The sequence below is a fragment of the Dreissena polymorpha genome, chromosome 15, assembly GCF_020536995.1.
Source record: "Dreissena polymorpha isolate Duluth1 chromosome 15, UMN_Dpol_1.0, whole genome shotgun sequence".
In the NCBI taxonomy this organism is placed as follows: Eukaryota; Metazoa; Mollusca; class Bivalvia; order Myida; family Dreissenidae; genus Dreissena; species Dreissena polymorpha.
This window is the reverse complement of record NC_068369.1, coordinates 61,667,198-61,693,623: the sequence shown is the minus strand read 5'-3', so window position 1 is coordinate 61,693,623 and position 26,426 is coordinate 61,667,198. Positions and strand designations below refer to the sequence as shown.

Genomic DNA, 26,426 nt, shown 5'->3' with positions numbered 1-26,426 from the left:
CTCGCCCCACTTTTTATAACGACTCGCCCCACTTTTATAACGACTCGCCCCACACGTATAACGACTCGCCCTACATAGATAACGACTCGCCCCATCACTACTTATATGGTAGGATTTTTATCTAATTTCGATTTTATTGTGTTTTAAGTCGGTAAAAACTGGTGGGGTATTGAACAAATATCCTAAGATTTGGCAAATTAGAAGTTTGATGAAATTTGTTAAAATGCTTTACTTTAACTTTCACCTTTTTCAGGAACTTTCAATAGAAACTGGAATACTGTATCGCATCCTGCATGATATGTTCAAGATTTCTACACCACAGTAACATAACTATGTTTTTGCGTATATAATATATAACGACTCGTCCCATCATTTTTATTGTCACATTTTTAGCATCTATGTTAAATGTAAACAATACAGATGAATAGAAAGAGAAATATAAGAAAAACTTTTTTTGTGTTGATGGTTTATTAGATACTTATGTACTTATATACAACAACAACAACTTATAAAAATAGAAAGTTACGCAGTGAGTATAATAATATCAATACATTGATATAATAAGAAAAGTTTACAAAAAGACAGTAATACATCAGTAATCAATATAATTATATCTTATTATTATCAACATTGAATTTATGAAAATGATTTTATTCAAACGTTTTATTCATAACAAATTTAAACACTATTTAAACAAACAACAACAACAACAACAGCAACAACAACTATGTACACAGGTCCGTACATGGCTGAACACAAGTCCAGCAGCTGCGCTGCAAATACAGAGTGCAAAGCGCAGGCATGTTGTTAGTCGAATTATCAATTTAAAATAATGGTATACTATAATCATGTATACATCTTTAAATACTAAACTCCGCAGAAGCACGTATTACTCAATTTAAGTTATAACCATTTAAGTAATTAAACAAATCGTGGAATTAATTGATTTATCACAAATGGTTTCTTGTTTATTTGAAACCATTGCAAATTTTCCGCGATAATTGTTCACACCTACAAATTAAAAGAACCGCCATTTAATTAGCGTTTAATGTTTATTTGAAACCATTGAAAACTTTCCGCGCTTATTGTTCACACCAAAATTTAAAAGAAACGCCATTTGATAAGCATTTTAAAGTAAAGTTTGTGTGAAAAACACAAAAAGACTGATACGCATTGTTATAATATGAAAAAATATTTTTAAAACGTGTGTTGTGTATTCAGATCAACAGGTAATAAATAGGTAGATTGAAGATTATAATGGTAATTTTAAAATGATAAATAAAAATTTATCTTACAGATGAATTGTGTCTGTAAAATTTCTGCAAAAAAAATAAATTTCGGCAAAGACCTTTTTTCATTTTTCTTACCTTTCAATACCCGTATATATGAAAATATCTTTACCACGAAGCAAGGTATTCACGCTTTCGCGATTATGACACGTGTATTGTTGATTGTCATCACCCGCCCGCGGTAACGTACCTGTCAATTATGTTGTTAATTCATCGGTCTCCTTTATAACGATAATCCCTAAATTCTTGAGTAATTTAACCCGGGAATCTTTAATTGTCGATATGATCTTAGCCTTTGCTTCTTTTTATAAATATAAAGGAATGTATGACATGAGACAAATGTACCGATATCCAATAGTCTTGCTTCATGATAATATTGTCACTGAACAGAGATGTAAAAAAAAATCATAAAATAAAAATTATTACTTTTCAGAATATGCCTGCAATAGACGTATATAAGGTCAGGTATAAGGCAAAAAACCGCTGAACGATTGTTATCAAACAATGCCGAACCTTAAATTCATATTATGAATTGATTTCATTTATATTACCATATATAATATAACATTATATTTTGATAGGGCGAGTCGTTATATATGTGGGGCGAGTCGTTATACATGTGGGGCGAGTCGTTATAAAAAGTGGGGCGAGTCGTTATGGGGCGAGTCGTTAAGGAGGCGAGTCGTTACATTACCCACTGAAGGACGGGGATTATACTCTATATTGTGTCTCTTCATGAAGGAGGTTTTTCATTGCAACCTGACAACATCGAAATATTTGTAAACAATATTCCTACAACGGGTCACAGGTAAATCATATGGTTTTGTTGAGGAATATTTATATAAAATTCATTTTTATGTGTACAGTATGCAAAGTTTTGCAGAAACATTTTTAATACGCAACTCGGTTTTAAATATGTTTTGTTGTGTTTATGTGATGTGTTTTTTTAATAAAGACAAGTTAAAACCCATTCATTTATGCGAGTGATAGTTGTTTTATTTCATGCAATTAGGTGAATGAATGGTGAATACAAGGGAATAAAAGCGTGATTATTTAATATAGACTAGTAGATTTATTTAAATAATCATTAGATTCGTTTGTAATTGTATTCAATTATTCATTATTGGTCTATTTTAAATATGTATGGTAGGTGCTTTGTGAGTCGTGGGTATAGAGATTGTACGGAATCCCTTGATAGAACATTCACACATGATACAGTTTGTTACGGAAAATGTTTTTACACAGTTACCATTGTTTTACTTATAAAAATCTATCAACAAAATCGGTTATTTATTATTATTACAGACAATAAACATTTGAAAAAAAATGCGCAAATATTAAGACCAAAGGTTATTCCTTTACCACTTAGATACATATCTCTACGTGTTTGTAGTCCCTTGGAAATTTAATTTAAAACCTTTCTTGCTAGATTCAAGTTTTAAAGGCTTCATTCCAAACCCTTAGATACTGTTCAACAAACAGCATAAAACCAGAACAGACTGCAAGTTATTGGTTACTCGCAGGCTATTCTGGTTTTATACTGTTTGCACATAGCCATTTTCACTTAGCATCTGAGTGGGAAAGGGTTTAGAATTATGTTTATAATGATTCATAGTCGCTTGTGAACACTTGCACTCAGCAATTAACTTTAAATGATATGCTTGTTCACAGTTTGTAGGATTTATATTTATTATGCTTGTTCACAGTTTGTAAGATTTTTATTAATAATCATTTTGCCATTTTAATTCATGCCATATGTGTTGATGATGCCTTTCTTAGTCTAATACAATTGTTATTCACATATTATAAACCACTTCATACATGTCAAGATAGAAGGTGTATTTAAGAAATAAAATTTAAACATTGACAGAGAGAAACTGGCAGAACTCCGTAATAGAACATTGTAAAGTTATTTATTATTTGTGTTATTAAATTATATTGTTTAAACTTATTCAGTGTTTGAGTTAATTCCCTTGAAGAAGTATTATTAACAAGAACCGGGATCTTCCTTTGTGAAAAGAACACTACAAATTTAAACTTAATGCGTTTAAAGTGCAAAGCACATCAATTTTAAACTCACTTGAGTATGAAACTTAATTATTTTTGACCAGCAGTTTACCCATGGTAATGGTGAACATTGAAATATTTATTTTAAGAATTTTAAAGTGGATGTAAAAAAATTGGAATACGGAATTGTAGATGCATTTTTGATTTACAACTACTTTTAATATATATTCAGTTATATTTCTTTTATTTTTAGAATAAGAAAGCCTAGAAACCACAATGCCTAGCGCAGGAGCGGTGTGTCCTCCAATAATTTCACCGCTGAGGAGGCACATCTATGGCCAGTCTACAACACACATTGATACTTCAACTCTTATAGAAATTGTCTGTGGTAAGCATAAATAGTACTTTATTAGACCAAAGCATCATTTAATAAATATTCTGTTTTTTTTTAAATGAAATTATCATAACCATCCAGGGGCATTCGCTTTAGATCTACATTCGAAAAGCATCCCTTTTTACCAATTTTATTTCAAAATTAATTATTGATAGCATATTAAGGTGTGACTTTTTTTCTCTGCTTTACTTTGTTATCTACGCAAAGTTTTCCTTGACAGATTAAGATGTTTATATAAAAAAGCTTAATCATGGTATATTAAAATCATTAAGATCATATAAAACTGGGCGGGCTAGCTCAGTTGGTAGAGTGCTGATTACAAAACTGAGGATTCTGCGTTTGATCGCAGGTAAAAATAACTTGCCTTGGTATTGTTAATGAAATCCTTTCTACTGGCATATGATGTCATATTTATATTTCAGGTATGGGAAGTTGTCATTTCTGGCAATATTTATGTGCTCTTAGTAATGATAAACTAGCTTACCCAAGAAAACATTTTTTAAACACACCACCATGATATTACATAAGTACTATAACATACAAAACAAACAAAAAATTTGCAATTTATCTTTGGTAGCTTAATTTTATAAATGTCACGGATTTCAATATTATTATTACAAATTATAGTATTTCAATACAGATCTTCCCAATTCAAAGAGCACAGATTCTGGGGAAGAACACTGTATATAAAAGTATATAAAAGAACATTGAATACGTTACAGTCATGTATTTTCAATTATAAAGTTTGTAAAAAATACATTGAATTTTAATCTTATAATAGCACCCATGTTGCTGTGATGTCTCTGTTTAAAAGTTCTGTATCTTCAAAATGTTTCTAACATCTCTGAGAAAACATTACATGTATATGGTTAAGTTTTTTGTTGTTAGAAATTATATAGTATAGTGAACAGTAAAATTATAATTTTGCTTAGAGGTATTCCAAAACAGATTTATTTCACTTCTTTTGTTTATGTTGTGAATGCTAGGTATGTCCATTTTAGAAACACCAAGCACTAAGATTTACTTCACTGCCGATGGAACCAAACCAAATCCATTTCAACGCACGATTGGGGGACGTGAAGTGACTCATCGATACAAAGACCCTTTCACTTTAAAGGAAGGAAAAAGAACTCTGAAAGCTATTGCAGTCTCTAAGTAATTTTGTTAATCACAGTGTTAAACATTTGTCTGTCTCTGTCGACTGAAAATAATTCATTTTAAGAAGGAGTAAGGTTTAATCATTGTTAATGCAAGTTTACAGTGCTCAGCTGAAACTTTTTTGTTTGTGAGAATGCATTAAATAATCATCAAGCTTGAACAGTGCAAATGTAATAAAACATGCTGTGCACTTTAATGTATAATTTAAAGGAATCAAATTTACAGATAAAATAAAACAAGAAGGAAGCAGAGGTATTATTTACAGATTTAAATGTGTGTATTTAAAAAAAAAAGTTATTTCAGCCTGTACACTTGGAGACTTTTCTAACACATCACTTAATCATATCAATATAGCTCCCTTATTTTTGAACGGCTTGTGTTGAAATTTGGACCAAGAATAATTCAACGCATATCTGATAATTCCTGAAAAATTATTTGAAATTGAAAAACAACAAAATATAAAACTTAACAACTTTAAAACGTCACTTCAAAAGTCAAATTCGCAAACTCGTACAACGTTAAATAATAGCAATGTGAAAAGTAAAACGCATAAACTTACACGTCTTAATAACTGACCGGCTTGCAACATGCCGATTGAGCCGTTTCACTCCTGAATATTCATACGAGCAATATTGTTTTTCTTTAATTAATGTTATGTTTTTCTTGTGTAAAAACTCACCTAGAATTATGAAATTGAAATTTAATTGGAATAACATGTATATCGCCTTTTTAATACTAAACTTGGTGATTTTTCTTACGCAAGACTTTTAAAACTTACATATCTCAGTAATTAGTAAATATTTTTATTTAAAATTGCACATGTGATCATTTGACTACAATATGTGCAAGCTCACGATAAAATCATTCATCCGTTACGATCGGACGCTTTAGCAAGTGGGAAAGGTTGCCTGTAAAATGCAAAGTGCGCGATTGCGCTCCTGAATATCCATACGATTTCCATGTGCAAAAATAGGGAACCACACCTACCTCACGTGCTAAAGCGTCCAATCATCACGGATGAATGATTTTATTGTGAGCTTGCATGAAATGAAGTCAAATGATCATATGTAAAATTTTAAATCAATATCTTTACTCATAACTGAGATATTCAAGTTTGAAAAGTGATGCGTTACAAAAGTCTCCAAGTGTACGATTCCATTAAGACAAGCAATTTCGTCAGAATTTGTGTGTGTGTTTCTTTTAAAAGTATTGTTGGAGATGAGCTTTAATGTACCGCTTACTCTAAAAGAGTTGTATGTATTATTTGAATATTACTTTATGAATAGTTAACCTTTTCACAGAACAATCAATTTGAAAGCAATAGGTAAAATGGAATTTGATTTCATTAAACATTTTTATTCAAACAAAAATCATGCATACATTTTACTGAAAATGTTAATATTGATTTTTTTTACCTGTCTACAGAGATGGTCGAGAGAGTGATGTTAACACCAGAACTTACACTGTGGATGATGTGGGTAAAATCAACGCCAGCCCCATACCCTCTTCATCTTCTGAGGTTGACAACTCAGACTTCTTTGACACAGACGGCTGGGAATTGTCAGACTCCACTTTGAAGAGTGGAACATCATCTTCTAGTAAAGCAAGCAAAGGCAAGAAAGGAAAGAAACAAAAGAAGGTGTGTGGTTGTATTGCTTAAGACCAGTTTATGAACAGGAATTATTTATTAATGAATCCCTTTATTACAGATGAAAGTTAGGTGAATTGTTACTTTGTAAACATGTGTTGAGGAACTTAAATTACATTTCAGGCATTAAGAAGCTTCTGGTAAATTAATTATCTGTATTTCCAAGCCCCTGTTGACTTGTCAAATGGGCTGTGCTCTGTGAAAAGGGGGTTTAATGAATGTGCATATCGTGTAGTCCCAGATTAGCCTGTGCAGTCCACACAGGCTAATCAGGGACAACACTTTCCGCTTGTATGGTATTTTTAGTTTACAGAAAGTCTCTTTTTAGGAATAATCCAGTTTATGCGGAGTGTCGTCCCTGATTCCGCTCAGGCTAATCTGGGACGACACTTTACGCACATGCATTAAACCCCCCTTTTTACAGAGCACTGCTCAAATAAAATTTAATTCATGTTGCTTTTTTTATAAGAAATGAACCAGTGAGTGAGCTTGCCTGCCTTGATAATTATGTTTAATTACTTTTGGATAACTTCTTGTGTTGTCATATATAACAGGATTGACGTAAATAACATTCTGTAAATTTCCAGAGCAAGTCACCAACTCGAACTCTGAGGTCAAGGTCACGGTCTAAATCTCCAGGACGGACTCCAAAAGAGGCCTGGGCGAGTAGTTCATATACACCAGCTCTCAATTCTGGGGCGTTCGGTGATCAACGTAAGCAAGCCTCATGTTATTGCTGTATTCTTGTTTGCTTTTTGAAGTATAACTAATTATTTTTTTGTAGTTACTTACAAAGACTAACTGTTCAATAGTGTGTATAATGTTGACAACTTATTGCTGTTTAAAATTTGTTAATATATAATATATATTTATGAAGATATATTTTACTAGTGTTGTGAATGAACCAATATTATTTTCATATTAGCAATATCTTGTGTTTCCTGTACCAAATCCGTCAGTGTGGGCCACTGAAAAAAACACTGAACTTAATGGCCATGTGATGTTTTGGGCTTATTGAGATTTGTGTTTTCTTCCATACTTAAAGCAGCCTCGCCTCCGATACCAGATGGCCCTTTCAACCCCACCAACTATTCCGGCACTCAGATCAACGTATGGGGTGGTGCCCCACCGCCCTTTGTCCAGCAGGGAGGCATGCCAGGGGTGGTCAGCCTTGGTCAGCCTGGAATCTGTAACCCGTACACAACGCAATATGGCTACCTCACTGAGAACATGCTGCAGGTGAATACTAGCAATCTAGAACTACATGTTAAAAGCATTAGTGGCAAAATGTTTTTTAGTTCTTTACTATTGTTGGGTTAGGAAGTTTAACAGCTATATGTTGAATTTTAAGAAGTTTAAGAAAATGATGAAAACCTCAGTAAGGATATAGATTGCATGATGTAATGTTGTGTGTATATAGGTTACATGCTGATCTAGCTATGAATTAGATTTAGGGTCAGTATGGTCAAGGTCACTGTTATTAAAAATAGCAAAAAGGTGTTGATACTAAATAAATTTGGTTTGGATGTAGGTATTTTCAGTCATTTTAAGAGCAGGTAATTTACATGCAGACATTACGATGCATTTGGTGCCAGTCAGAACAAGTGTACTATTACTCAAAATAAAAGTTTCCACCCAAATTAATTTAGTTTGGATGAAGGTAGTGTGCTGTTATTTTGTAAGTAGGTAGATTACACGCAAACCTAGTGTTGGATTGCATTTGGGGTCAGATGTGGCCACATCACTTTTATTAAAATTAAAAATGGTTTCTTCTCAATAACTTAAGTCTGGAGCGATTGTGGGGGTATTTTGCTATCATTTTGTGTGTAGGAAGTTTATGCAGACATTTATTGCAAAGTTAATTAAATTCACCTGAATTAATTGGTAAAAATTTAAGTCTAATTTTTTCACAATCACATTTCTTGATTTTAATTTAGAAATTTTCATCATTTAATTTTACAATATAATAGATAACTATTTAAGATTTTCAACTTCAAATATACTGTTGTGGTCATTATATAAGTTAGAACAGAAAACATACAGTATTCTGTCAAAGCTGAAAAAAAGCCAGGAAGCATTACAAAAAAAAAATATATCTTTAATAAAAAATATGCGTTTTAAATCTTAAAATATGAGAAAAACATAGAGTATAATAGGTACACAGGCAATTTTAGAACCTTCAAATAATTTTAAAATCTATAACTGTGAAACCAGTCATTTGAAATTATTATTATTATTACATGCATAATTTTTATTACTTTCATGATTGTTGGCATAGTATCGTAAACAAAATATAGTAGACCTCTCTGATAACTCTTGATTCTCATTTTGTTTCTTCCTTTGCTACATTCAGAACTGCAATCCAGACACCAAGCACGTAACCGTTGGTGATTTACGTCAGCTGTTAAGGAGCCGACAGGCTCCCCCACCCCCAGCGCCTGCAGTGGAGGCCCCACCCCCTCCTAGACCGGAGCGTATAGAGGTTCCCGTGTACAAGGACCCTCCCCTGAACCCTGTGAGCCCCGGCGGAGGTACGGTCACATGGTCAGATCGCCCTGGTATTAGTTTTAGAGGGGCTGGCAAAATGGGTGGGACCAGGCCAAGTAACTTGTATAGACAGAATACGGATCCTTTTGTTTTTAAGTGGTAGGAACATTAGCAAAACTGGTGGGATCTGGATTCACTAGTTTAGGGAGAATAATAACTATTTTTGTTCATTGCAGGGGTATATATTAAATATATAGGGTAACCTGCCGTGCAGGTTAATTTCTATGAAATCTTACATGCCCAGATTAGATGTGTTTGTCCAGGTTTAAATAATATTGTAACAAACACACATTTCAAATTGGACGAGTAATGTATGTTTATATATCGAATTATCTAAAACAAGTGGTATTGACTTGTATTTCATGAAAAGATGTATGAAACATGCTATTTATAGTTACTCGAAAGAAAGTGTCCAATATAATCTAATGAATTTTCAAATGTCATTTTGATGTAGTTACAAACTATGTTTATTTAATGCTATGAACATACAGATTTTACTCTTATTTAAATGGAGCATGTTGCCTGGTTTGTTGAAGCATGCTCACTTGAAGTACAAATATTAAAGTTCAAGACAAGTAGCAAAAGCAATATTGATGATGTCATTTGAAAACTAAAGAAGATTAGCTTGAAATTTCCCGAGAAACAAAAATATTTAACTATCGAACTGGGCGAATTACTTTTGCAAAGAGGTTGCTTAACAGAGAAACAAATCCTCATTGGCTAGTGTTAATAACTTAATATATATCCCTACAGTGGTCAGGGCAGCTAGCAACATCAGATTTTATGAAACGCAAATTTCAGTGGCCTATTCACATAAAATATTATGGGTGATGCACAAAATGTGTGTAGCTTTATCATTTTTGAAGCACACAATGCTCAAACAACTGATGTCAAACTGAAAACCATTTTTGATGATGGGTTGCTGTTTTAGATTTATAAAAGATGTGTATGTCATGGGCTCAGTTGAAATATAAATATTTTCACAAAGCTGTAGAACTGAATCTCACATTAAGTTTATAACCCCAACTTGTTTAGTCTTCATTTTGACAAGATTGTTCATGTGTATTCTGGGAATTATTTCATCCTGCATAATTCAATCATGTTATGTGTATATTTTAGCATAATACCAATTATGCATGCCAGTTTAAAAGTAGAATATATATGTGGACTAGATTTGATAAGAATTTAGAAATAATTGAAATTTATAATTGTGTGTGTGTTATGGCGTTTTACATGTTGAATAATTTGTACTTATTTTGTTAGATTGCTTTGTGCATGAAATGAAACTTAATTTTGTTCTTTGAGTCTTAACTATTTAAAATACATGGTGCATAACAAGCCTGATTCTTGGATAATATCACAAGATTGTATAATTATTTATTAAGCGATTTAATTCCATACACAATTTTATAAAGAATGATCTAGATCTTGTCATAAAGCACTGCAATTTAATGTTTATTTTTAAATTAAATTGAATAATGATATATTCAAACATGCTGTATATTTTCCTGTTGTTTTTTTTGCATAATATGTATATTTTTAAAATTAGTTATTCAGCTTTTTTAAAGATGGAATATTGGACAGTTGATATTCAGCTTCAATAGTGTAGACACATTTCAATACAACCAGTGCATGCTCTCTTTAGCTATCATTTATGTACACTATTTTCAGTTTTAGAAAGTGCTAGTGAATGGTATAATGTATTTATACACAACTTTTATTGTTTGCATCTTTGTTTGTTTATTGTTGTATTCAACATTTTTCTTTAATTTACAATTTATAATTTATTTTGTATATTTATTTAAGTATTGTTTAGTGTAAACATATTTTACGTTTGTCTTTTTTTTTTCATTTACATTATCCTTTAATTGCTTTACACATTTAGATCTTCATTTGATTTTAAAGTTGTGCCAAAATCATAAATGATGTACTATTAGAGTAATAAAGTTTAGAATAAAATATTTAGCCTTTGTTGTCAATGACACACAGATGTATGATAGATATTTAAGATTTTAAATTTTAAATGTGTAAAGCAGTTACTCTTCAAATGTTGATGACATTAAAAGAATAAGAACATTGGTGACATAGCTAACATAACTGCCTGTAAGTCATCAAATACATCTTGATTGAATGGTTTGAAATGCATGTTTCTCCTTGATTGAAATATTAATAATATTTCAAACATTTTTGATGATACTTTGCAACAAAGAGTTATCAGGTGGGTTTGTGTGGTGACATATCAAAATGTTGCTGGATGAAGTTAAGAATGTGATCTCTATATAATAACTGCATTCTATTCTTGACTGCAAAAGCACATGCTATCAATCCAAGAAAACACACAGCCCATATTTCTAAAACATTCTTAAGCCTGTTTTAACACAATTAGCTGAAGCTTATTTTTAGCTCGGCTGTTTTTTGAGAAAACCCGAGGTATTGTTATAGCCAGCTCTTCGTGTTGTGTCGTGTCATGTGGTCCGCGTCGTGCTAAAACCTTAACTTTTAGTCAAGGTTTTGAACATTGGCTCTGAAATCAAAGTGCTTCAATCTACAACTTTGAGACTTTATATGTAGCTGCACCTTGAAGAGTTCTACATGCCACACCCTTTTTTGAGTCACTAGGGTAAAGGTGAAGGTCATTGTGACCTCTAAAAAAAATAATCTGACAAGCTCTCATTTATTCAAAACTGCACCTGCAGCCGAGTGTGGCACCTGTTATGCGGTGCTCTTGTTTATTTACTGTAATCAAGTGTACAAAAATTTTCATACAAATAATATTACAAGCTTTAATTTTAACTATTATTCCACTTAAATTAAAAAGATATATGGTATGATAGAAATATGAATAAATAAAATCAGTTTACTTTAGCCAGTTATTCTGAAAACATTTTTTTCATAAATTGGCACCAGAGCAACAGTATTTTTAGAGTGTTGATAAGATGTAAAATCACGAGCAAAAATGCCATGTTTGTTTTGTTATACAGAGAAGCCAGAAAAGCATTTGCAACACTGTATATACAAAATGAAAATATTGCCAGCTGCGCTTATATCTAGTTTATAGGCAAATGATATACAATAGTGAACAATAAAAATTTACATTACTGGTACTTATGATATTTCAGGGGACTACAAGGGTAATCTACTCCATATCTATGCCCATCTGATAGACCTCGCCAATAATAACAAGGACTTTCGTCTCCCAATCTCAGAACCCAAAATGGGCAAGGTAAAAGAACTTTACATTTACCTGGTTTTGCGGGTGCATACCTTTATTTATATGTTATTATTATGCCTGTTTGTTTAGGTCAATCTTTGAGTCACTGTGCAACTTGATAGAATTTTAAATTGAATAGAGTTGAAAACTAAGTGCATCTGAATCAAAATAAATATGTTGTTTACAACTAGTTCAATGTAATCATTATGCTTTGCTCACAACATATATTTATGCATGAATTATCTGCATAAATAAAATATTGTTATTAAATGGATTTTGTAAGAATGACCTTATATGAATGACCTAATAAGAATGACCTTATAAGAATGTCCTTATAAGAATGTCCTTATAAGAATGACCTTAAAGGAATGAACTTAAAAGAAGACTACTAAGAAGACCAAAATAAGAATGACCTTATAAGAATGTCCTTATAAGAATGACCTTACAAGAATGTCCTTATAAGAATGACCTTACAAGAATGACCTTAAAGGAATGAACTTTAAAGAAGACTACTAAGAAGACCAAAATAAGAATGACCTAATACGATTCCTCTATTAAAGTGACTTAACTGCTAATTTTAAAACAAAAATGTCGTGATACAATACCAGAATTTACACATTATATTTAGACAATGAAATTAGCATTCCAAAATAATAATAATTGTTTTTTTTATGATAAGTCATAAATCATAATTAGTAAAATAATAAAGCGTTTGCAATGTTTGTCATCAATGATCTGAATATCTTCTAACATTGAGGTAAAAATAATATGTAAACTAGTAAAGCCTGAATAGTCCAGTGGTATCATGTTACATTTTTCTGTTAGAGGCCAGGGTATGCATCATATTCTGGAGAATGCAACATTTTCTAATCATCTTTAAATATCACTGAATCTATTGATGCAGTAGGCATATATTGATTTGCCGATCTGTGTGTTTGTTCTTTTGTCTGTTAATTCAAGGTTACCAAATTTGACTTGTTTTTATGACGTCAATGATGCTTCCTGAAGAGCTTAGATACTTGCATGGATGCTGTCTTTTAACTCAATGAACATGCCCGCATCACCCCCTTTCATTTTGATCCTGACAATTGAATTTTGTTTAAACTTGGACTTGTTTGAAGGTTAATATCTGGATTAATCTCAAAATATGTGTTTCATCAAACAAAAGTGAAGCTTTCTACAAAGCTTTGATGCTTTGGATAATGTTTTTGAACACTATCAACAAACCTTCATCGCCTGACCTCCTTATGACCTTTAAATTGACCCTTTTTTGACATACCAAATTTGTGACAGAACATTAAAACTACTTTCTAAAAAGCCTTGATATTTCCATTGAAAACTCAGCACCCTTACATCATCTTATCTCATTTTGACCCTGAAATTGACCTTATTTTGGACTCAGACTTATCACATCAGCTAATATACATGTAATCAACACTGACAAAACTTCCACATGAAGGCGTTTCGTGAACCAGCATCTAGTTTCTTGCAACTTTAATATTTACGACTACTTCATATATATTTATTAGTGAACACATGAAATATGAAATATTTCCAAAATAAGATAAAATCCCCTTTAAACAACAAGATTGTTTTGATGAACCCTCTCATAAGGTATCTTGGTTGCCAAGCTACTAATTGCCTCTTCACTGCTATTGTTTTCAGATTCTGGAGGCAAAGTTGATGGACCAACAAGACTGTTATGAGTTGAAGATTGTTCTCGCTAAACCTGGAGTGCGAAGTACGTACATTTTGGAATGACCTTTTAACAAGACAAAAGTTTATTTGTTAATTTTTCTCCTTTGTGTAATAATACAAAATATAATTTATTTAATTCTGCATTACAAGAAATATGGGTTAAATACCATGAAGAGACTCTTTGGTTCTTTTATATATGCTCAGTGCGTAGATGAAACACGCATGATTAGCCTGGGTTTCGTACCAATACATTTCTTGTTTTCTTGTTATGTTGGAACAAAGAAAGGTAGTCATGTGTTTTTCTACTCGACCACTGCGCCACCATGAGAATTTAGCTATAGTAACAACATTAGAACAAAAGATTACTATGCTAACCTCTAGACTAGTACAGTTCTTTATTGAATGCTATACCTTGTTTTCAATGTAATATAACCATGACAATTTTGTTTATTTTAAACATTTTTAATATAGATTTTTATGCAGCTTTTACATTTTTTATTTGGTACTTTCTGTGACTGACCAATATTGTTATTTTGCTGAAATGATGTTGCAATTTTAACTGATGTCACACCATGTAAACAATGTTCAGGATTTACCACAACAATTATCTACATGTGAATATTGATTTTCTTTGCTTATTTAAAAGCATGTTATTATAAAGATTAGACAATCAATGTCAATGCATTCCTTTATTTATTTAACTTGTCCGGGAAATGTATTAGTAAGCTTTGTAAAGGCATGCTTATGAACAAAATTCCTTTTTGTTCAATAAATAATTGTATGCAAATTCATATATTAAAAATGCTTATGTATATGGAAGAATGTTTCATTTGTGATTTGTTTAGAGCAGTACATTCACCAATTCTTCAATTAAAAAATATTTTAAGGAGGATCTATTAAAAAGCCTCCAAAGGTTGAGAGCAAGCCTCCAACGCCCAAGAAAGAAGAAAAGAAAGAAGAAAAGAAAGTAGAAAAGAAAGAAGAACCGAAACCTGTGAAGAAAACACCCCCACCAGAGAAAGACCCATATTTTGCCATGGAAACTGAAAACTTGAATGTAAGTATAAGCCTGTGCTTGTGTTTATACCATGTTTGTATCAGGACATCCATATTTGTGGATAAAATAAGCCTGTTGAAAATCATTGAGCTGTTTTCCCTGTATCCCTGTATCCAGCCTTGGCATGTACATATCAGCAGGCCTGGATAGATAGTCCATATAGAAACACTTCTCTTAGCAATTTTGTGCAGAAATGGGCAAAATGCAAATGCCTTGCTGCTAGATGAAGGGAAATTTACATAATAACAATCACTACAACGTACAGATTTTCATTCAAATACTATTAATTTTAAGGAATTTATTTAATGCTGACCATTTTGATTTTGAATAAAAATTAATGCTGTCAAATAACATTTTGTTCAAATTGTTAAAATACTTATTACCAATCATTTTAAGGAAGTTTCATTTCGGCGCTGATATGATTTTTATGCCCCGGATCGAATGATTGGGGGCGTATTGTTTTTGGCCTGTCTGTCATTCCGTCCAAAAAAATTAAACTTGGTTAAAGTTTTGCGATAACTTTTGCAAAATTGAAGATAGCAACTTGTTATTTGGAATGCATGTGTATATCATGAAGCTGCACATTTTGAGTGGTGAAAGGTCAAGGTCAAGGTCATCCTTCAAGGTCAAAAGTCAAAAAATACAATCCAAGGGAAGTAATAAGCTATTAAAGGGTGATAATTTCTAAACCTGCCAAATGATATATTGAAATTTTATTTCAAAGCGGCGCAATAGGGGGCATTATGTTTCTGACAAACACATCTCTTGTTTAAATGAGTGTTCCAATTTGTAATATGATATTATATAGGACTGTTAAGACGACACAGGCTAATCTGGGATGACACTTTACGCACATGCATGAAATCTAATTGTCTCATAGAAAGGCTCAAATATTCATATTTTTTATCTCCCAGCAACAAGGGACGGTGAAGGCGTATGCCAAGTTCAATGCAGAGCAGGATGCTGAGGTGCTACATGGGGCAATGAAGGGGCTGGGGACGGACGAGGACGCAATTATAAATGTGCTGTGCTATAGATCAAACACACAGCGCCAGCAGATTGTAGCTGCATACAAAACCATGTTTGGAAAGGTACGCAGTAAACAGAAGCTTGTTTAACCTCAAATGGTGCCTTTAGCACTGTGATAATACTTTACATGTTATGGGAAACTTATACTGTAAAACCATTAAATTTCGTGTGGTACGAATTTTCGTGGATTTCGTTGTGCCGCTGAACCACGAATTCAAGTACCAACGATTATTTTTACATTTTTAATCTGAAATCGGTCCTTACCGAATGTCATTGCCGACATTCACTATTGTTTTCGGCTATCAGAGATATTTGATTGAGATATGCTAGGTAATACAACATGTTGTTTTCTTGATAAGTGTTTGGGTAATAATACTTTTTAAATCAAGCACGGAATTTAAACTGTACATCAACGATTGTTCTATTTTACGTGACGTCGTCAAATTAACAGTTTGCAGATTTAATCACATATGTCAATTAGTGCCAATTAAGGTTAAAAGAGACATTACGGTTTTCACACCTGTATTTTGGGGACCTTATTACTCAATTGTTACTACTAGGGGACCGATTGAGCAGAGAATTGCAAATATTGTCAAAACAACATTGATAGCAATTAGCGAGCGGGGACCCACAAGATCGCCGCTTATTCGCTCTTATCGATAATTATCGGCAACACTTTCATGCTTCAGTGCACATTAATCACACGCCTTGCTCTCAACACACATTAGCAGATCATTCTTAGTTATTACTCTGGTTGTTTTAAGAAAAGTTTAATTATTATTATGACTGTCAATCTTCCCCGAATATTTGAAATCCACGAAATTACTTGTCAACGAATTAGTTGTTTTTTATTAAACCACGAAATTTCATACCGACGAATTTCTATACGTTTACAGTATATAATTTAGTCTCTTTAAGATATTCAAATCTAGGTGTAGATTTTAAAACTATTGCATGACATGGATGTGTAAAGCAATTTGTCTCCCTCTCAACCCTTGAAACTGGTAGTAAAGGGTCCTTGCCTTTATATTGACCTCACTGCTTTGACCTCACTGCTTTGATCTCACTGGTAACAATTAATTGTGCATGAAACTACCAACGACTGCTAATGATGGTTTATACTTGTGACTATATTCCACTTGTGAAAATGTATTGCCTATGTCCAGGGCAGTCATGAAATAATTGGTTATCTTACACAGCGTCTGAAAAATAAAATGAACTTTGTATAGCGGGAACTCATAGCTTAGTAAGTAGAGTGCTTGCCTGGCAACATCAATTGTGTTGTAATTGGTAATACACTTATTTTTATGGCATAAATGGCATCTCTGGTTTAAGAAACCAGCTGACCTTGGAAAAGGGTGAGTAGATGACCACATTGATATGACTGAAATACTAATAAATACATCAATATGTTTTAATAGGATATCAACACCAAGTGACTTACAGAAAATGTTTATTATGCTATCGAAGTGGAAGAATATAGAAGCACATTGTCTAGAGAATAATCTTGCTATTTAATGCTTTTTCACCATTGTTTTACATTTTACAAGGGTGTACGTAAAGAATTAAGGGAAAATTATAAGATTGTCATGTGATGAAATTTTGCAAGCATTGAACAATATTAAGTAAGTCTCTTTCTTGAAAAAGTGAGCAAAATGCATGTGCATAAAGCGTCATCCAAGATTAGCCTGGGCAGTATGCACAAGGTAAAGAGGAACGACTTTTTCCGTTCTTATGGTATTTTTCGTTTTAAGGAAGTGACTTATTAGCAAAAGTCCAGTCTAGGCGGAAAGTGTCGTTCCTGATGAGCCTTTGTGTACTGAACAGGTTGATAAAGGACGACACTTTACCCACATGCATTAAGCCCAGTTTTCCCCAGAAGGAGGCACATATAAAATATCATTATATTTACTACAGAAAGTGATGGTGGATCTGAAGGGTGGAATTTAGTGGAACTTATAAAATTGCTAAAATGTGATGTCATTGAAGCTTTTAAGATTGACAAACCAAACATACTGACTACAGGACCTGAGCGAGGATCTAAAGGGTGACCTGAGCGGCCACTTCCTGGATACCATGAAGGCCCTGATCATGGCCCCAGCAGAGTACGACGCCTACCAGCTACGCAAGGCCATGAAGGGGCTGGGCACCGACGAGGACGTACTCATTGAGGTCCTCTGTACGCGCTCTAATGCACAGCTCAAGGAGGTCATAAGGGTGTACAAAGAAAGTAAGTGTTAGAACTGGAATCTGAGTGTCAGATATGTGTTGCTATTAATTTTAGGAAATATATAATAGCTACATTATTATTACTGTTTTTCCTCCAATCAATTTGTACTTTCAGTTTGTTGAAGGCTAACCTTTGTTATGGAATAAAAAAAAAATAAAGATTGCATTTTATATTGTTTAAATAATAAAAATAATAAAAGTCCCATATTTTCCAGCAAAAAAATTGTGAAGTCTTATGGAATTCCTGTCAGTGATTATAATGCTATCAAAGCTTATTGGTTAGTCTCACTTAAGTGCTACATTCTGTAGTTTTTTTTAACTTCTCAGTATTGTTGTTTATGATCATTTCTGGTAAGCATTATGTCTTTCCACCAAGGTCTAACAACATTTGTAGTAGAACTATGATATTTAATAAAAAATTCCACTGTAATGTGTTGTGCTGATGTACACATTTTACACGATTACAATGATTAACACATGCATAAATGAGAACAAATTTTTTTCAAACAAATATTAGGAGTGCATATGCAAAATTTATAGATAAATATACAAGAAACTTAATCAATATGTTTTAATTGCTATTTTATATTTTTTACAAGGTAAAAATGGGCAGTTGTAATGAAAGACTACATGTCCAGCTTTTCTAGTGAGTTAATGTCATATCTACAACTGCAATAAATAATTCTAATTAAATGTTTGTAAAACCATTGAAGACATATGCAAATAGTGAACATTTCAAATTTTGATACATGCAAGCAGTTTGGATCACATAATGGCCTCTTATACACCATGGACATTAATTGTTGCACTAAAGCTAGACTGAGTTTTATAACATTTACCATGCTAACTAAGTGACTAAACATATTGTCAAACCTTGATGAGATGTGATTGTATAATCAACCATTTTCAGAATTCAACAGAGACTTGGAGAAGGACATAATTTCTGATACATCTGGTCACTTCAAGAAGCTCCTGGTGTCCTTAGTGCAGGCGAACCGAAGTGACAGCAATGAGGTTGACCGTGCTAAGGCAAAACAGGATGCCAAGGACCTCTACCAGGTATGTTTTAACCTCATTATTCAACTTGATTGCATTAAACACATAAAAATGTATTTGAGATTGTGTTTTCTGTATGATGCAAGTACTTGGTGTTTCGTGGGTGAAATATTGAGAATGGTCCTAGAGTAGAGATTGAACCAGGAACCTCACGGCCCCAATTTCTGCTATATTCTTCAGTCTGTTTTAACAGAATTAGCTTCAGCTTGTTTTAAGTCTCTGACATCTACTGAAACAAAAGGCATATATCCATTGACCACTTCATTTTTCTGCCTGTCAGCAAGAGGGTTAACCAGAAATGACACATTTTATATAACATTCATAATTTTTCCTGCAAAGCTCGCAAATTAATACTGTATGGATGATGTCTTTGAATACTTTTGACATTGATGTTGACCTACTTTTGGAAGACTTATTCAGAAGGTCCAAATTCATAAAGCATAAAGCATTTTGTTTTGTCTTGCATCAATAATGCCTCCTACAAAGCTTTGATACTTTCATGAATGGTGTATTTAAACACTGTCAAAACAAACCCATCACTTGACCTCGTTTTGACCTTGACATTTGCCCATTTTATCTGAAATAAACATAAAATAGTTTAAATACTATTTTATACAACACCATGAACTTTAAAACAGTATAAACATTTCTTAAAAATAAAAATTGTACATGAGTCAGTAATTCTTTGAAGAGACCTAGGCATTTTTGAGATATTGGACCCAGATTGCATAGGGGACAAATATACTGCCAATTGTGAAGAATTTGACAACTCAATACAATTTTATTTGACCCAATTGACTAAATATTTGTGTACTTACTTACAATTAATGTTTTATGTAGGGATAAAGATCACTGTGTTTTGCTGTATTTTCTTTTTTTCTTAACAACCTATTTCTATTTCCTAAGACAGGAGAGGCCCTAGCCGGTGCTGATGAATTGAAGTTTGACACAATTCTCTTCCCCAGTAGCTTTTCATGTACTTGTTTTCCTCACCATCATCTTGTAATGCTTTAAGGCAGGAGAGGCTAAATGGGGCACAGATGAGTCCAAATTCAACACGATTCTTGTAACCCGTAGCTACCCACAGCTAAGGGCGATGTTTGACGAGTACAAGAACATCTCGAAGAAGGACATTGAGGAAGCATTGAAGAGCGAAATGTCTGGAGACATTCTGAGGGGAATGCTAACAGTCGGTAGGTTGGCATAATTGTAAAGATATTGACTGTCAGGGGAATGTCTATTTTAGTGCGTGTAATTGTTCTCCTGGCATGCATTGGTAAAGACATACATGCAATCAATATGTTAAATTGGTTATCTTCTATGAAATACATACTGTACTAAGCTTTGTTACTTGATTTTAATCTATTGACTTTTCTTTAAACATCTGTTATTGGAAAAAAATATGGTTATTTTAATAAAACGTAATAGTAGCCATAATGTATCAATTATTTAAGTTTGTGTCAAATAATAAATCAATATTATTACCAGTAGACTTTTAGAACCCAAATCTTTTGATGTTCGCAATAAATCAACTATATGTATGTTGTATTGGCAAACTTTCATCCTTGTAATCTCTCTATACAAAAATGCTTAGTGGTCTTAAAATAAGAATATGTTTAGTTTCTGCTTTGGAAATTGTGTGCTTACTTGCCGTTCCGGTATGCTGTGTGAAGCACAATCACAATTACAAATGACAGATACATTTTTAGAAACCAATCACATTCAATGAGCCCTTTACTGCTGTTCCAGTACGCTGTGTGAAGCACAAGTTCAACCACTTTGCCCGCCAGCTTCAGAAGACCATGAAGGGTATCGGCACTGATGATGACACTCTGGTGCGTGTGGTGGTGTCCAGGTGTGAGATTGACATGGTGCAGATCAAGGAGGAGTTCCAGAAACTGGCTGGACAGACTCTGGAGCAGTACATTGCTGTAAGTCACTTATATATTGCAGTGTTTTATAATAGATCATTAAACACGTTTAAGTAATACCTACTAAGTTATCAGGCCCTTTAAGTTATTAGCTCGGCAGTTTTTGGAGAAAACCCGAGGTATTGTCATAGCCAGCTCGTTGTCCGCCATCCGTTTCTGTATAGTTCTTCCAGGGCCATGTTTAATCATAGATATTCATACATGTGTAAGTACATTGCCGAGGTTCACAATCATGGCGGTGTTTTATCATAGATCTTACGTGACGTTAAAGTTATTAACAGTACACAGTAATCAGGGCGAAGCCTTTCTTAACATCTTGTGACAAGGTTTACTTATGCAAGAAGTTTGGAGGTGTTTTAAAAGGAACTGTATGGGCATTTATTTACTTGTAAGTCAGTTTATTCATGACTGGTATGTATTTAAGTTTCCATACTTTCCAAGGGCCCTTATAAAAGTTCTTTGTAATTATACTCCCATTACCATTGGTAATTGGGGCTATATAGGAGTCACTTTGTCGGTCTGTCGGTCGGTCTGTCCCGAAAATTTCATCCGATCTTCACCAAAGTTGTATCTAGATGATGTCTAGGTCAACTTCGAATATGGGTCATGCCGGGTCAAAAACTAGGTCACAAGGTCACTTAGTGCGTTTTAAACTGAAAGTTTGTATGGACCATAACTGTCATTTATCATTAGATTTTAAAATTACTTGGTACATTTGTTCACCATCATGGGACGGCGTGTAGTGCGAAAAAAAGACTTGGTACATTTGTTCACCACCATGGGACGGTGTGTCATGCGAAAGAAGTATGTCGATATCTCCAAGGTCAAGGTCACACTTGGAGCCATAAATGAGCTTGTCCGGGCCATAACTTTGTTGATGTGAGATTTTTAAAACATTTGGCACATTTGTTCATCATCATTGGACAGTGTGTCATGCAGAAGAATTACGTCGATATCTCCAAGGTCAAGGTCACACTTTGAGTTCAAAGGTCAACAATGGCCATAAATGATCTTGTCCGGGCCATAACTATGTCATTTATTGTGAGATTTTATAATTACTCGGTACATTTGTTCACAATTATTAGACGGTGTGTCATGCAAAAGAATTACATCTTTATCTCCAAGGTCAAGGTCACACTAGAAGTTCAAATGTCAAAAATGGCCATAAATGAGCTTGTCCGGGACATAACTATGTCATTCATTGTGATATTTTAAAATGACTTTGTATATTAATTTTGTTTACAGTCATTGGACGGCGTGCAATGCGAAAGAATTCAAGAGTTCAAAGGTCAAAATGGCCATAAATGATAATAGCATAATAATTTGTAAAAATCGCCATAAATTAGCTTCTCTTGTTTTGTGAAGACAGCATGCAAAATATTCAACGTCAATGCAGCATGTGGAGGTATACTTCAGGTTTGTGACAAAGCTCTAGTTGAAATCATGCTTATTGCAGTGTTATAATAGCTAAGCTTCTTTTGTTCTATTTAAAAGATCTTGTAGACAGATCATCAAGACAGTACAATCTAAAAATTTACTCTTTTAAATTTCATCTTATTACCTTTCACAGTTGTAAGTTTAATCTTTTGACTTCCAACTCTAAAAAAGAAGGCATTATTTGAATCTAAACTGATTTTCAGGACGATATCTCTGGTGACTACAGGAGTGCCATCCTGTCTCTTGTCGTAGGAGGTGACCCTCCAGATATGTCCTCGAAATGTAAGTGATTAATGCATACCAATTATGTCCTTTACATCTGCTTTACATGTTCCAACTATGTTTTCAATCTAAGTGATTTGCATGTGCCGTGTATGTCCTTTAAATGTAATTGACATAGGTGTGTCTATTATGTCCTCTGAACGTAAGTGATATACATGTGCCTAGATTGTCCTCTTAGTTAATTGATTTACATGTGCCTAGTTTGTCCTCTTAATTGATTTACATGTGCCTAGTTTGTCCTCTTAATTTAATTGATTTACATGTGCCTAGTTTGTCCTCTTAATTTTATTGATTTACATGTGCCTAGTTTGTCCTTAATTTAATTGATTTACATGTGCCTAGTTTGTCCTCTTATTTTAATTGATTTGCATGTGCCTAGTTTGTCCTCTTAATTTAATTGAATAACATGTGCCTAGTTTGTCCTCTAAATGTAATTGATTTATGTGTGCCTATTTTGTCCTATGAACGTAAGTGATTTACATGTGCCTAGTTTGTCCTCTTAATTTAAGTGAGTAAGATGTGTGTAGAACATTCTCTGAAAGTAAAATAAGTGATTTTGTGTGTGCCAAATATGTCCTCATCATGTCGGTTTTTCACCTGTACAGAGTTTGTTCTTGAAATGCTATTCTTTCACAAGGGTAAAGAACATTTTCTAAATAACTGCTGTAAATGAAAAAGACCCTTATAGAAAAAAAAATGGTAAAAATGGCTTAATTGATATAGTGTCTGCCTAGCAACAAGTCGGTCACAGGTTTGATCCCCACTGCGGGAGCGTTTTTTTATATCCCCCCCATATACTGGTTCTACCAAGAAAACAGACTCAAGAGCTTCTTAATAAGCCTTATGCTTTAAATGCAATTGAGCTAAAATAAATAAAGACCCTTCTTATTTATACGAATTTAAGTGCTAAAAAATTATAATGACCAGCAAAAGCTACCAGCCTGTGGCCAATATACGCCATTGACCCGCTGCCTTTAACATTTCAGCTGGGAAAGGCTTCGTGGAGGCAGTGAAGCAAAAGACAGAGGCACAGCTGGATGAAGATGTGAAACTTGAGTCCGAGCCAGTACAGGAGAACCCCACCCTCACACCTGCTGCCAACTTCAACGCAGAGGCTGACTGTGAGGTGCTCAGGAAGGCTATGAAAGGCTTTGGTAAGATCATGTTTGTATGACTATAAAAAAACACCGTCACATCTACACATCTTCTGAAAAACTTCAATTCAGAGGCTGACTGTGAGGTTCTCAAAAAGGCTATGTAGGTCTTTGGTAAGCACACATGTTTGTAAGCTTATGGAATTTCATTAAAGACACGACCCTTACATCGACTTAGAGCTTAGGGCTTATGTAAGCACATGATTGCATAACTAAGAAAGAATATTATGGAACCCTCACACCTGCCAAGAACTTTAATGCAGGGGCTTACAGTTAGGTGCTCAAGAAAGCTATGAAGGGATTAAGGTAGGCACAAGTTAGTAAGACTTAGGAAGTACATTGTGGTTACCAACCTCACTTCCAGTTGGAACCTCAAAGCATAGGCTGACTTTGTCGGGCATAGGAAAGCTATACACATATATGTCTGTGGTAAGCACATGTTTACCGTATTTCCTCGATTATAAGACGGATTGACTATAAGACGAGACCCCAACTTTAGGTCCAGATTGGCTGTATTTTGCGTAGACTCGCTTATAAGACGGGGCAATTTTTTAAAGACGAAAATCGGTAAAATTTCAATAGTCAAAATTTGTTGGTCGGCCATTTTGTAAGTAAGTACAATACACCAAGTAAGCTCGTTATCGGATTCGTTCCCTGATTCACGTCATCCTATTTTCAATACAGAGTGTATGATTATGTATATTAATATATTACATTCTTTTTTTTCAGGTACCGGTACTTGACGTACTATATGTTTATAATTACTGACAAACGACGTACAGCTCAGAGTGAACAAAGAAACTACAACAACAACAACAACAAGACAGAATTTGTTTTAGATTGATTATATTTGTAGTTTTCTTTTTATTTTTGCATGATATAAATAAACAAACAATTGTTCCATCATAACATGCCGGTACATATAATCAAACTAAAATCCCTCAAATTCCTCTTCGTCATCCTCGTTTCCAAACAGCTCCAGAAACTCCTCCTCGTTCACTGCTGTCTGTATGTTTGAAACCAATCATATTTCTCAATAATTAATGTATGCATCAGATTGGCCAATCAAATACCAGGTATGTCATTTAAACTTGATTAGTGTTGGAGGTATAATGCCATCTGTGTCCATTAAACACCCAATTAACGGCTTAATAAACAAGAGTATTGTCTGACAATTAGTTGCTAGCTGTTTGTAGCACCAAGCTATCTGTAGGGGGTCTGTTAGGGGTCAATACTATCTCGAATTGTATCAATAAAACTGCCAATTAACGGCTAGATAACGGTTGCACATGTTGATAGTCAGTCGGCAATAAACAAACTGTCATCTATGACAATAGTGTTTGCACAACAATTGCAGTTTAATTGGAAACAAATAGGTGTTTTATTTAGAAAAATAAAGACACAGATAATAAAGCATGACGTACATTTACCCTGCATTCCCTGAAAATAGAACAAAATATGCAAAACATTATTTATTATAATGAAATAGATTGACGATATATTTATATAAATTTAAGAAACGTTAATTGTTTCCAACCGATTTATTCAAAATGACATAAGCGATCTAACGCTGATTCTTCACCGCCACAGTAGCAACGATCCGCAGTAAATATTTTGCTGCAAATAGAAAATAATAGAATAATAACAACAGTATTTGTACACATTTGCTTTAATAAATTTTTATGTTTAATTTTTATTCGATTTTAAACTCGCGAGTATTCCAAACAGACATATCATTTATAATATATCATAACATAAGGATGTAAGCGGCAAATCACGTATCTAAACGAAAGTAGTTTCTTTTCTTCATCAGAAATACGGTTATCACTTCACAAAAATTGGTAAAGAAACTTTTTTTTTTTCGTAGACTGCGCTTATAAGACGACCCCCCCACTTTAGGCCTTAAAAAATCGGGAAAAAAACCCGTCTTATAATCGAGGAAATACGGTATAAGACTGTATAAGTAGATTATGGACTTCAATCTCATGCCAACTGAGATCCCCTATTCAGAGGCTGATTGATAGATTCTCAGAATGGTCATAAAGGGCTTTGGTTACCACATATTTATAAGACTAAGAAAGTACATTAGGTCCTTCACTTTCACACCCATTGAGAACTTTAATTCAAGGACTGACATTGAGGGGCTCAGGCACCATTGTGTAAATATTTTATATTTATCCAAGTATTTCACAATTGTACTTCATGCATTGAATTTGTAAAAAAAGCATTTTCAACCATAGACAAAAGTGGTTTTGTGCCTGTGCAAACTATAAACAAGTATGTGACATAAAAGGTTAGG

The 26,426-nt window shown here is 33.6% G+C and overlaps 1 protein-coding gene across 2 annotated transcripts in view; it reads left to right on the top strand.

Moving 5' to 3' along the window:
- The first annotated feature begins 2,033 nt into the window (after positions 1–2,033).
- LOC127860405 (annexin A6-like) overlaps positions 2,034–26,426 on the top strand; it is a 32,057-nt gene continuing 7,664 nt past the window's right edge. The window contains exons 1-17 of one of the 2 annotated variants that reach the window (XM_052398463.1): positions 2,034–2,097; positions 3,550–3,684; positions 4,692–4,845; positions 6,274–6,487; positions 7,084–7,210; positions 7,545–7,735; positions 8,850–9,027; positions 12,163–12,266; positions 13,920–13,995; positions 14,840–15,009; positions 15,924–16,100; positions 18,064–18,268; positions 19,178–19,326; positions 20,339–20,516; positions 21,073–21,254; positions 22,895–22,973; positions 23,960–24,127. In XM_052398463.1, coding sequence (XP_052254423.1) covers positions 3,573–3,684; positions 4,692–4,845; positions 6,274–6,487; positions 7,084–7,210; positions 7,545–7,735; positions 8,850–9,027; positions 12,163–12,266; positions 13,920–13,995; positions 14,840–15,009; positions 15,924–16,100; positions 18,064–18,268; positions 19,178–19,326; positions 20,339–20,516; positions 21,073–21,254; positions 22,895–22,973; positions 23,960–24,127 — 2,464 coding nt within the window. In that variant the 5' untranslated portion in view covers positions 2,034–2,097; positions 3,550–3,572. Of the gene's footprint in view, positions 2,098–3,549; positions 3,685–4,691; positions 4,846–6,273; positions 6,488–7,083; positions 7,211–7,541; positions 7,736–8,849; positions 9,028–12,162; positions 12,267–13,919; positions 13,996–14,839; positions 15,010–15,923; positions 16,101–18,063; positions 18,269–19,177; positions 19,327–20,338; positions 20,517–21,072; positions 21,255–22,894; positions 22,974–23,959; positions 24,128–26,426 lie in introns of both variants that reach the window. The other variant, XM_052398462.1, reaches the window with a different exon arrangement.